We start from the raw sequence: 12,617 nt of genomic DNA, 5'->3' as shown, positions 1-12,617 counted from the left end.
AGAGCTACAATCACAGCAATTACAGATTTTCTGGTTTAACTTTAATGAGGGTCATGTGTTCAGTTGCAAAGCATTTTAAGAAAGGAAATAGAAGTTCATTCCCAAAACTGGAATGGAAGATTAGATCAGGGACAATTTCAAGAAGATGAGGAACAAGGTCGGACATGTGAGGGAGAAACTATCTCAACAAAAGTACAGAATAAGTTTATTGTATTAAATAGTAAAATATTAGCAATTTGAGGATCCAGATAAACAAAAACTGCTAAATACATATTAAAATTAAGACACAGGGTAAGAGCTAGAATTATAAAGATTAAAGATGGGTAGAGAAGAAATAAAAACAAGAAAGAATATAAAGAAAACATTTCATAAACATCAAAAGGATCTAAACATTTTATATGAATATCAAAAAAGAGAAATATTTCACTAAACAAATAAAAGATTGTCATCATCTTGATGATGATCTAAAAGAGTGTTTTTCAAACTTTTTCTTTCCACTCACATCCCACCTTAAGTAATCCCTGTACCATAGATGCTCTCTGATTAGTAAAGTGAATGGAAAGAAAAAGTTTGAGAACCACTGTTTTATTTGCACCTAATTGACTCGTTATGTGATTGGTTTCACATCTCCAAAGGAAATGGGCCAATTACAATTTTTCTCAAGCAAAATATTTCAGTGACAATTGGGTCTAGCGCACTGGTTCTCAACTTTTTTTTTCCCCACTCACATCCCACCTTAAGCAATCCTTTACTAATCACACAGCACCTATGGCATAGGGATTACTTAAAGTGGGATGTGAGTGGAAAGAAAAAATTTGAAAACCACACATCAGTAATTTGATAAGTATATCACTTTTTACTGAAGAGGCAAATCTTAGAGTAGTTGAGCAAGATGATGAAATTACAATAAATGAAAACAAAACAGTGGACCTACAGACATTGATAGAGTCCATGCAGATCAACCACCATGATGATCTCCTTTATAGTATACTGGAATATTCAGATATTTTGATGGAAGGTTAGACACAGGGCAATCCTAAATCAATCTCAGTGAACTTTTGCTATCATATTTTCACCTGAAATCATCGAAAGGGTTTCTCTCTCCATGAAATTCTACCCTACTGGAACATTTTCTGTTTTTTATTTCAGATTTTCAGCAAATGCAGATTATATTTTGAAGCAATTTTGCTGGAGCTAATTTTAGTCCTGAAAATTTTTAAAAGAGCACATTTTTTTCCAGAACAATTGAATGAAATATTGAGACTTTAATAGCCTATAGCATATTTTATCTAGGTGAAATCTATCAGTAGTGGATTTTTGCGTTTAGAAAGGCCAATTATTTTTAAACCAAAAAACAAATCATTCCAAGTATGATCATTTAATCTCACACTAAACTGCACTTACTGGTGCATCACCATTTCAGAGTTAAAACTTCATTTGTGGGCTCGGATGGCGTACATGGGGAGTTTGGAGGCTCACCGTGTCAGCTGGTGTACCTGGGTAGTAGGAGAATAAGGAGTTGAAGGCATGTTTGGTATAAATGGTTACTGGGAAATAAATGTTAGAATGGAATTGCTTTGAGATCCCATTGGTTTGGGAACCCATTGTTTTGAGAACCCATTGGTTTGGGAACCCATTGGTTTGGGAACCCATTGTTTTGAGAACCCATTGGTTTGGGAACCCATTGTTTTGAGAACCCATTGGGTGAGTGTGCCACGACTTGAGAAATATAAAATACCATGAAGTATAGGAGAATGAGAGGAGATCTCAAAGAGGCAGTTCGTATTTTGAAAGGTTTATATAGGGTGGATGTGGGTAAGATGTTTCCCTTGGTGGGTGAATCGAGGACAAGGGGGTCATAGTCTGAAAATTAGAAATTATCCATATACAACAGAGATTAGGAAGAACTTCTTTAGCCAGAGGGTCGTGGATCTGTGGAACTCACTGCCGCATACAGCAGTTTAATCCAGATTATTGGGAGTATTTAAATAAGAAATAGACAAATATCTCATTAGTGAGGGTATCAAGGGATATGGGGAAAAGGCTGTAAATTGGAACTAGTGTAGAGTAGCTTAGTGTAGGTTTACGGAACAGACTCGATGGGCCTAGTGGCTGCCTTCTGTTCCTTGGTCTTGTGAAAACCTATAAAGATTTATTTAGATAAATGCGATTTGTAATTAATGTCTGCTGGTTGCCAGAATCAACAAGCTTAAAATGGTTCATGTCAGACAAGCAGATATAATAACAGTATTAACCATTCAGATTTGTGATCAACTTATCTGTAAAGAAAAACAAGAAATACTAACATTTATAATCAATTTTTATTCAGAAGCAAGGAAAAAGCCACTGTATGTACCCATGGAAAGTGGTGGAAACAACTCTATTCTTAACAAACAAATGCACAGAAAAGCATTCACTGAAGACATACCAGTAGTAATGTTAAAATAAAATCCTTTACTCAAACATTATCTTTTCATGTTAACAAAAAAAAAACAATGCTGGAGAAATTTAGCAGGTCAGAGTACTTTATATAGTGACAAATGCTTCAAGCCTGAGTCCTTTATCAAGGTATGAGCAAAGTGTAGACAGGCATCTGAATAAAATGGTGGAGGGGAGGGGAAGGCCCATAAGCAATAGGTGGATGAGAGAGGACACAAGAAAAAACAAGGGGAGTGAAGTTGGCTTTGTGAATTGAGAGAAAAGGGGGTGGAGAATTTGAGGAAAGGAGACAGAGGGATGGGGAGGAGTGGGAAAATGGGGTGTGGTCTAGCAGAAACCTGAGCTCAGTTAATGCCAGACAGAATATTAGGCCATGGTCTGACATGTCGGCATGGGAATGGGGCATAGAATTGAAATGATTGGCCACAGGTCCCTGTCATTGATGCGGACAGAGCAAAGGTGCTGAGTGAAATGATCTCCCAGTCTACGTCCACTGTCTCTGATGTAGATAAGGCCACAACGGGAGCACTGGATGCAGTAAATGACTCCCACAGATTCACAAGTAAATTATTGCTTCAATAATGGTGGTGAGGGAGGAGGTAGTTGAGGGCATAATGGTGGCACTTCCTGCAGTCACAGGGGAAGGTGCCAAGGGGTGATTTGTGGGAAGGGATGAGTGGGCGAGAGAGAGTCACAAAAGGAGAGGTCACTACGGAAGATGGAGAGGTGAAGACTCCTCTGGTGCTATGATCAAGTTGTAGGTGATGGAAATTATGGAAATATGTTAGATGCTGTAAGGTAAAACATCATGAGATGGGAATGTGTAGGGAGTTACCCTGTACAGGGCAGTAACAAGAAGGGGAGGTGTCCTTGTACTCCTGTTAGGTAAAACATCATGAGATGGGAATGTACAGGGCTGTAACAAGATGTGAATGCATCCTTGTACTTACAAGATAAGAGAGACATTGATGGATTGAGAGGCAGGAAGCTAGCAGGGAAAGGATAGCAACAGTTTTAGTCATTGGACAAGTAATGATATGATGATGTTCTAAGCACATATCCAAGGGTATAAAAAATCACCATTTTGCTGATAACGGCAGAATGCATTCTCCGACTAACATGGTTGGTCGCAAGTGTTACAATCCGGTAATAAAGAACAAAGAACCCTGATTTCGACTCAGCCTGGTGTTTGTCTCACTCATTCATGAACAAAGCAGACCTAACAATGCAAAAAATGGTGGTGTGGTAAGTGAGGACAAGGGGAATCCTGTTTTTGTTGCGTCTATGGGCAGGGGGACAAGGGCAGATGTGCAGGAAATGGAGGAAACGTGAGTAAGGGCTGAGTGGATGGTGATAGAGGGGAAACCAAGACTTTTGAAGAAGGAGGACATGTTAGATGATCAGGAATGGAAAACTTCATCTAGGAGCAGATGCAATGGGAACAGGGAATTGAGAGGAAGGAATAAAATCCTCACAGGGGACTGAGTGAGAAGAAGTGTAGTCAAGGAAATTGTGGGAGTTGGTAGGTTTGTAGAAAATGTCTGATAGAGAGGTAGAAAGATCAAGAAAGGGGAGAATGTTGCTGGAGATGGACCAAGTGAATTTGTGGTCGGGGTGAAAATTAGCAGCAAAGTGAATAAAGCTGACAAGATCATCATGTGTGTATGAGCAGGAACCAATATTGGATATTAATAATTAAAATCAATAAATTTAAATAAAATATAAATTTAAAAAATTAAAAGTAGCACTACTTGTGAATCTCTGGGAATCATCTACTACATACAATGCTCTTGTTGTGGCCTTCTCTACTGAGACTGGATGAAAATTGGGAGATCGATTTCCTGGGCACCTTCTCTCTGTCGCATCAATGACAGGGATCTCCTAGTAGTCAACAATTTCAATTCTGCACCCCTCTCCCACACTGACATGTCTATGGCCCTCATGCACTGTCAAACCAAGGCCACTCATGAATTGGAGTAGCAACACCTAATATTCTACCTGGACACTCTCCATCCAGATGGCATTAACATAGACTTCTCTGGTTTCAGCTAGACCACTCTCCATGCTCCCTCTTTCCTATCCCTCTGTTCCTTTCCTCCGGCTCTCCACCCTCTTCCCTCTCAGATTTCAAATTTATTGTCAGAGTACATGCATGACATCACATACAACCCTGAGATTCTTTTTCTGCAGGCGTAGCAGAATTACCACTTATTGGTGGTGCAAAAAAAACTTTACAGTGTATACATGTAAACAAAAAAAAGAACTGTAAACAGATAATGAATGTAAACAAACTGATGTGCAATACAGAGAGAATTTTAAAAAAAAATAAAGTGCACAAGAGCCTTAAATGGGTCCCTGACTGTTGTTGAGGAGTCTGATGGTGGAGGGGTAGCAGCTGTTCCTGAAGCTGATAGTGTGAGTCTTGGCACCTACACCTCTTTTCTGATGAACAGAGCGTGTACTGGGTGGTGTAGGGTCCTTGATTATTGCTGCTGCTCTCTGGCGGCAGTGTGCCCTGTAATGTTCTCAGTAGTGGGGAGGGTTTTGCCTGTGATGTCCTGGGCTGTGTCCACTAACTTTTTTAGGACTTTACTCTCTAGCCTTTCCATATCCTCAGCACCATCCACCCTACCTATGGGGATAGGAGAATTTATTATAAAGAATAAGGAAATGGTAGAAATTAAGCAACCAAAGTGTTTCTGTGGGAGGAGGTGGGGGGGGGGGGGGAATAGAAGAAGAGATGGGGTCCCTTCCAGTAAAGTTTTTATATTGTGATTTTCTACAAACCAAAGCTGTGAATGTGTCAATAAATGCAAATTGACAAAAAGTGTCTATTTATTTTCTTTTTCTCTACATCTCAAGTTTTTGGTTACTGATATGCAAAATCTGCAAGGGCAAATTTCCATAAACCTCGATGCGCAATGTTGGAGTCGTACCTGCCTTGATGAACCCCCAACTTTAATCAGAACAGCACTTCAAAATTTCTCACCACATTGAAAGCATCACAAACACTTCCCATTCATCAGAGACCCTCTGTGCCAGAATATTCCCCAACACACCTCCCTATTTAGCGCTAGAAATCCACAGAATCCCTGCCAACCCCTCTTCCCCTCCACCAAGTGCTGCAGTAGCTCACCACCCCAACCCATCATGGTCAGTAGACTGCTGCCCCTTTCGATAAGGTGCCAGTAACCCATGGGCTCCCTGCCACCCTATCAGAAAACAGCAGCAGTTCACTACCCCCACCATCAGACACCGGCTGCCCAACACACTCTTCCCCATAATCATTAGCCATTTGCCCAACTACCCAGCCTCCCAATTCAGGTGCCAGCAGCTCCCCAGTCCCTCACCATTTCCTCTCCCTCCCAAATCTGTCACCAGAACCCTCAAACTAAGGGATAACTGTCTATCCCACCCCTGGCAGGAACCAGAAACCCATCAGCTGCTCCCCCCACTTCTCCATTCGAGGACATCAACTCACCTCTGCTCTCGCTCAATCAGGGGTCAGCAAACCATTGCAGCTCACCCCATTAGGGACCAGCAGCCCATTTCCCTGATCCCACCCTCCCCCCCCCCCCCCCCCCCAATCAGGGACCAGCAGCTCATCATCCTGCCAATCAGGGGTTAACAGCCTGTCGATCCCCACCCCCTAAATAGGGGCCATCAGCCTGTCGATCTCCGCCAATCAGGGGCCGGCAGCCCATCGATCTCCCCCAATCAGGCCCATCAGCCTGTCGATCTCTCCCACCCCCACCAATCAGGGGCCGGCAGCCTGTTGACCCCACCCCCCAATCAGGGGCCGGCAGCCCGTCAATCTCCCCCAATCAGGGGCCGGGCAGCCCGTCGATCTCCCCCAATCAGGGGCCTGGCAGCCCGTCGATCTCCCCCAATCGGGGGTTGGGCAGCCCGTAGATCTCCCCCAATCAGGGGCCAGGCAGCCCGTCGATCTCCCCCAATCAGGGGCCGGGCAGTCCGTTGATCTCCCCCAATCAGGGGCCAGCAGCCCGTCGATCTCCCCCAATCAGGGACCGGCAGCCCGACGATCTCCCCCAATCAGGGGCCGGGCAGCCCATCGATCTCCCCCAATCAGGGGCCAGCAGCCTGTCAATCTCCCCCAATCAGGGGCCGGCAGCCTGTCGCTGTCCCCCAATCAGGGACCGGCAGCCTGTCGCTGTCCCCCAATCAGGGACCGGCAGCCCATCGATCTCCCCCAATCAGGGGCCAGGCAGTACGTCGATCTCCCCCAATCAGGGGCCGGGCAGCCCATCGATCTCCCCCAATCAGGGGCCGGGCAGTACGTCGATCTCCCCCAATCAGGGGCCAGGCAGTACGTCGATCTCCCCCAATCAAGGGCCGGGCAGCCCATCGATCTCCCCCAATCAGGGGCCAGCAGCCTGTCGATCTCCCCCAATCAGGGGCCGGCAGCCCATGTCACCCCCCCCCCCCCACCCACCCCATCAGGAGCCGGCACACCTACCAGCACGTCCCTGAAGAGGAGCTGGGAGCCGGGCGGGATGCTCCAGTCCAGGTCGCCGCCCGCCACCTTGATGCGGACGACCAGCTGCGGCTGCGCCTTGGCTTCCATCTCACGCGGCACCAGCATCGCCGTCGCGCGGCCACATCCTCCGCCGCCTGCTCGCGACCAACGGCCTTGCCCTTCGGGACCGGCCTCCTCTCGCTCGCTCGCGCGCGTCCTCCCCCCCCCCCCCACCCCCTCCCCGCGCGCGCGAGCCGCTCCCCTGTCACAATCGGCCGTCCGCGAGCGCTCTCCCTGAGAGTTCCGTCACCGGCTGTCGTTGCTCGGCGTTGGAAATAGAAGGAAGTGTCTCCTGTGATACACCGGAACCAAAATGACGGGGAGTGGCGATCCGCCGGATGTGTGATGGGAAACACCGACCCCTCCCCCTTTCCCTTCCCCCACGTGTTCCGCGGCCATCTTTGTTTATCCGAGGTTAAGGCTGCCCACACTGCAGGAGGGCTCAGGTACCATAAATCTGTTCATCTCACTCCAGGTAATAGTATCCAGTGAAACTCTGGAGGTTCCCGAAGGAACATTGGCAGTTTTGAAATTTCTTGCAGATAGAATTCAAAAGCAGTCCAATAAGTCAAGAAATAGGTCATCTCCTGTGGGCAGCCCCATAACTTGGGATTGGCATGGAATCCTGCAATGGATTTATGTCTTGATGAACTCTGTCCATTCCACTGACGAGTTCTGAGAGCCATGGTGAAGTCCAAGCTGCTTCCAAATAGCTGAGAAGGAAATACTGACGAGTTTGTAGTTTTAGACCTGTTCTTTATAGGAATCAGAATTCTTATGAAATTTGGTGTTTTGAGGCAGGATTGTGGTGCAAACATTTATAGAAACCACTCTACAACAATAATTTTTAAATTAATGTGCAGTACCTTTGATTTTTCAAGAATCTGACGGCAGCGATGAAGGATCTGTCCTTGTGCCGCCGAGTTCTTTAGGCTCCTGTAAAGAGATGGGGGGGGGGCGGGGGTCCTTTTAGTTTAGTGGCTGCTTTTTTTTTAAGACCCCGCCTATTGTCGCCGTCCTTGATGGAGTTAACAATCTTCTGGAATTCTTTCTCGTTCCGAGAGTTGGCCAGACAGCGATGCGACCAGCCAGAATGCTCTCCTCGGTTCATCTGTTTGAGTTTTCAAGGGTCTTTAGTGACATACATGTGTAACTGGATAGAAAGGAAGTGGGGGTTTTTTTTTTAAAGTAAATGAATTTCATTTGTAGTTTTATTATTGTAGCTCGTTCAAAGGCATTTATTGAAGGATTTGTAAGTGAACAATGAGTTCACCCACAGGAGAACTCTGGATCAGACAGTATCCAATGGTAGTATTACCATTAGTCAGTATTTTATAATGAGACCTTTTATTGAGTTTAAGTTAAAAAGGTAATATTACATACAAAGCGAGAAAGAAGCTAGGGGAGGATCCAAGATATGATAAAGTATAAGACCATTCCTGTATGTGATGTCACCTCTTTTTCTCATCTCCATAAGATAACCGAATTGGGCATATCATTTGAATCATGGCTGATGTATTTTCCCATTCTCCTGCCTGCTACCCATAACTGAAACCCTTGCTGGTCAGCAACCTATCAATCTCTTCTTTAAATCTACCAAATAACTTGGCCTCCACGTTAATCAGTGGCAATGAATTCCGCAGATTCGCCACCTTCTGGCTTAAGGAATGTCTGCCAATTTCTGCTGTAAAGGGGTGTCTTTTTTATTCCAAGGCTGCATCGTTTGGTCCTAGACTTTCCCACTTCTGGAAACGTCTTCGCCACATCTTTTCTGTGCAGCCCTTTTAATGTACGGTTGGATTCAATGAAATCCCTCCCCATCTTCTTTCTCCCCCCCACCCCCAAACTTTCAAAGTTCCAGTGACTACAGGCCCAGAGCTGTCAAATCCATCCTCGTACATGAATTCTCAGTCATGGAACCATTTTGACACCTATGATTTCTATGATGGTGGTTTACTTAGTGTCCAATAACCTGATGTACTCAACAGCTGAACATTCCTACAATAGAGTTCTGAATGTTCACAACCCTTTCTTGTAAATAAACTTCTCCCCTTCTTTTGAACTTAAATTGCTAACTTTTTTAATGTTGCTATCCTGCCACCTGGTTCCAGACTATCCAATTGGAGTAACAATATCTTCTGCATCTACCCTTGTTGAATCTTCTCAGAATCTTGTGTGCCACAATAAGATTACCTTTTTCCAAACTTCTATAGACCTACTTGTAATCAATCTGACCTCATTGGACAAACCAGTCTCATGAGTCATACCTGCAGTATCACTGAAAGAAGTGTATCCTTTTGATGCTGCAAAAGAAGTTTTGCCCATGCCAAGTAGCATCTCAGCATGGCTTCTTTCTCTTGTACTCCAGCCCTTTTGCAGTAAAATCCAACGCACCATTTGCTTTCTTAATTGCTTGCTGTGGCTGTACATTTACCTTCTGCATCTCATCAGCATGCTCTCTGTTCTCCAGTGTTTATTGGTTTCTCGCTGTTTCTCTGTTTTTACTGTATTGTAGTCTTGCATTTTCTTACATTATATTCCATCTGCTCCAACTATGCCCACTGTAATCTGTGTTGCTTTGCAAAATCATTACATCCTCTTCAGTTTTTCCCCCAGCTAGGTTTGTATAATTTTCAAAACTGAATGGATAAATTTAATTATTTTATGCTGAAAGCTTATCCCTAAGCCACCAGCTCGCCGTCTGTCAACCTGAAAATAACCTGTTTCTTTCAACTCATTAAAAGATAGAAAAACAATCCACCGACCTAACCCCAGTCCCGTGAACATTTGTGTTGTTCATTTTCTCTGCTATTTACTTGAATAGATTTTTAAAATGCAGACATACAAAAGCTAGATATAGACTTGCTTGCCAGGATATTGTCTCCAGTCCAGTTTAAATGGAGCATGTAAAATGCTTATCCAAATGGAAGGTTTTAATATTTACATTTGTACTATTTCATTAGAATCTTGGACATTTTAAATATTTGGCATGTAATGCTTTTCAATTGAGAGTCCGCTAATTAGCTCCATTCTTCCATATTTTCCCAGTGGTTTTTTACATTTTCTGTTGTTCCAGCAGCAATGGAAATTCATCAAGGCAGTATATTTTTCTTTTAAAACATTATATTTGTGTGTAATACTCAAACCATTACAGCTTAGTCACAATTCTGGAAAGTTAGTCCAAAGTTCAGTCTTAGAAATCTATTATCAAACTGATGCACAGGTAGCGCAAGGAGATGAGAGAGATTGAGTGACCCAACTGCTGTAAACTCACGAATCCTTGTCAAGTTTCTTCCAGAGAAATATCCTTTCATACAAAGAGTTGTCACAACTTGCCTTTTCCTTTTGTTATGGTGGGGTTCAATAATTCCCTTGACAAGGAGAATCAGCCAAATGGTCCATTATCACACAGAGTCATTCCTGTTCGATGAGATAGCCGCTGGTCGTAGATGTGCTGTTCTTTCAGTGTTTCACACACATGGCTCTCTCTCCACCTGTGTCCCTGGGAAAAGCAACAAATGTTTTTTCTCCTCTCCAAAGTAGCGAATTTGGGTGCAGCCTGTACAGTCTCTCTAAAGCTGTGAATAGTTGCAAGTTGTACTAGCTTTTAAAATGATACTCATACTAAATGAAACTGAAGCTTGTAATATTGTTTTCTGTCTTTTTTAAATAATATAAATTTTACACCATTTTCTGATGTGGGGGGATACATTGCTTAAAAATAGGATTTTAATCACTATTTTTGGTGATTGTCCTAGATGTATCATTTCTCGCTATTGACTCTTAAGCCAATGGAAATCATTTTCTCACAATTGATTTTGTCAAAACCCTTCAAAATAGTTTGCATCAAATCAGTAAATTAACTGCAATGTGAGTGTTTTCCTCAAATGCAAGTTGGGTTTTCGGTGTTGAGAATAAACTGTCAACTTTTGACTTAATGTATGGACATTGATCAAAGTCAGTTCAGATGACTTGAGCACCATAACCCCTATCAACACAGACTGTATTAATGTGGAATTTGGCTTATTAATGATGCTACATTTGTTCAGCAGTATAATTGTTCTGGGTCCAAAGCTTAAAACTTGTGAAGGGTGGTAAATGGCTTTTTTTTTCCTTCACTGATGTTGGTAGAATGAACAGATTAATTTCTGTTCACATCCTGATCCAATGGAGTGGAGGTCGCAAATGACTGTGGTGTGTGAAATGTTCTTCAATCTCTGTGCAGTCATGAAAAATTGCACAAAAAATGGAGCAGGCAATTGATGAAGCATGTTGGACTAAAACACGTCACTCCACATGTGTGAATGATGCGAGTATAATAACTGGCGCACATGATAATTTAAATTGTACTCAGCCTTGTCAATATTCACAAGGTTCTGTTTTATTGCAGAGATGACAAGTCAAAGAATCTACTTGACAGTGCTATTTGCCGTGACAAAAATGCAATTCAAATCCTTATCATCGTTTTCATAACATTTTACTACTTTCTCACAATTGGGTTCATTTGCTAAATGTAAGATGGGATTGTATTTGATTTTCTATCCCCATTAAAAAAAATAAGTCCAAGCACTTACATAAACATTCACAAAGGGTTAACATGTGTTGAGATAATGAGAGCTTATCATGCATAAGTACAATGTACAAATGCACTGGAATTCTTCAAACTGCAGCCATGCAGGCATGTAAAATGCACTAATAAATGATAAATAAACATTAAATTACCACTTGAGAGAAAAGCATATTAAATGTCACGGATAGATAAATCCTCAGTTCCTGTAGTGCAAAAAAATGTGGTTCAAGTCGTGCAGCTTAGATCCTGGAGAACTCATTGAACATGCAACAGATGTCACCGACTTCATGAAGACCTACTTGCATACTGGGTGCTCCCCAACCAGAAGCTCTGGATGAATCCGAGAAGTCACAACATGCTGAGAGCGAGAATGAGGGTGTTTAAGGTTGGAGGTCGGGATCGTCCAGGTAAAACCTGCGGAAGGCTGATTCTAAAGCAAAATGGCAATTCCGGAGGAAGCTAGAGACCGATACATGGCAGCTACGGGGGGAGTGCAGGCCGTTACAGCCTCCAAAGCAAGGGTGAACACTACAGATGGCTGCGATGCTTCACTACCCGATGAGCTGAACTGTGCCTGCTTTGAGAAAAAGAGCCAAACAGTGCGTATTAGAATCCCTGAAAAGGCTGAGGACCCTGTGATATCGGTCTCTGACGGCGACATCAGAACATCATTCAAGAAGGTGAACCTTCACAGGCCCAGATGGCATCCCTGGCAGGGTACTGAAAAGCTGCGCCAAACAACTAGCTGGAGTGTTCGCGGAGATTTTCAACCTCTCATTGCTGCAGTCAGAGGTTTTCACCTGTTTATTAAAAAAAAGACATCAATCATCCCGGTCCCCAAGAGTAGTGTGAGCTATCTCCACCACGACTGCCCAGTAGCATGAACATCGACTGTGATGAAATGCTTTGAGAGGCTGCTCGTGGCCAGAATTTACACGTACTTATGCAAAGATCTGAACCCACTGCAATTTGCTTATTGTCACAATTGCTTCACACCAGATGCAATATCGCTGAGTCTCCTCTCAGCTCTGGATCATCTTGAAAACAGCAATTCCTACATACGGCAGCTCT

At 43.5% G+C, this 12,617-nt stretch overlaps 1 protein-coding gene and 1 long non-coding RNA gene across 20 annotated transcripts in view; one reads left to right on the top strand and one right to left on the bottom strand.

Annotated features, from left to right (window-relative positions):
* map2k5 (mitogen-activated protein kinase kinase 5) overlaps positions 1-7,295 on the bottom strand; it is a 241,798-nt gene extending 234,503 nt beyond the window's left edge. For 13 of the 19 annotated variants that reach the window (XM_069910490.1, XM_069910479.1, XM_069910482.1 and 10 more), the window contains exon 1: positions 6,917-7,294. In XM_069910490.1, coding sequence (XP_069766591.1) covers positions 6,917-7,042 — 126 coding nt within the window. In that variant the 5' untranslated portion in view covers positions 7,043-7,294. Of the gene's footprint in view, positions 1-6,916 lie in introns of all 19 variants that reach the window. The other 6 variants (XM_069910483.1, XM_069910481.1, XM_069910485.1 and 3 more) reach the window with 1 other exon arrangement.
* LOC138749293 (uncharacterized) overlaps positions 6,910-12,617 on the top strand; it is a 129,982-nt gene continuing 124,274 nt past the window's right edge. Inside the window, exon 1 of the long non-coding RNA XR_011348540.1 lies at positions 6,910-7,451. This is a non-coding gene — a long non-coding RNA (uncharacterized lncRNA). The remainder of the gene's footprint in view (positions 7,452-12,617) is intronic.

Source organism: Narcine bancroftii, chromosome 14 (assembly GCF_036971445.1).
Source record: "Narcine bancroftii isolate sNarBan1 chromosome 14, sNarBan1.hap1, whole genome shotgun sequence".
In the NCBI taxonomy this organism is placed as follows: domain Eukaryota; kingdom Metazoa; phylum Chordata; class Chondrichthyes; order Torpediniformes; family Narcinidae; genus Narcine; species Narcine bancroftii.
This window is presented reverse-complemented; position numbering and strand designations above follow the sequence as displayed.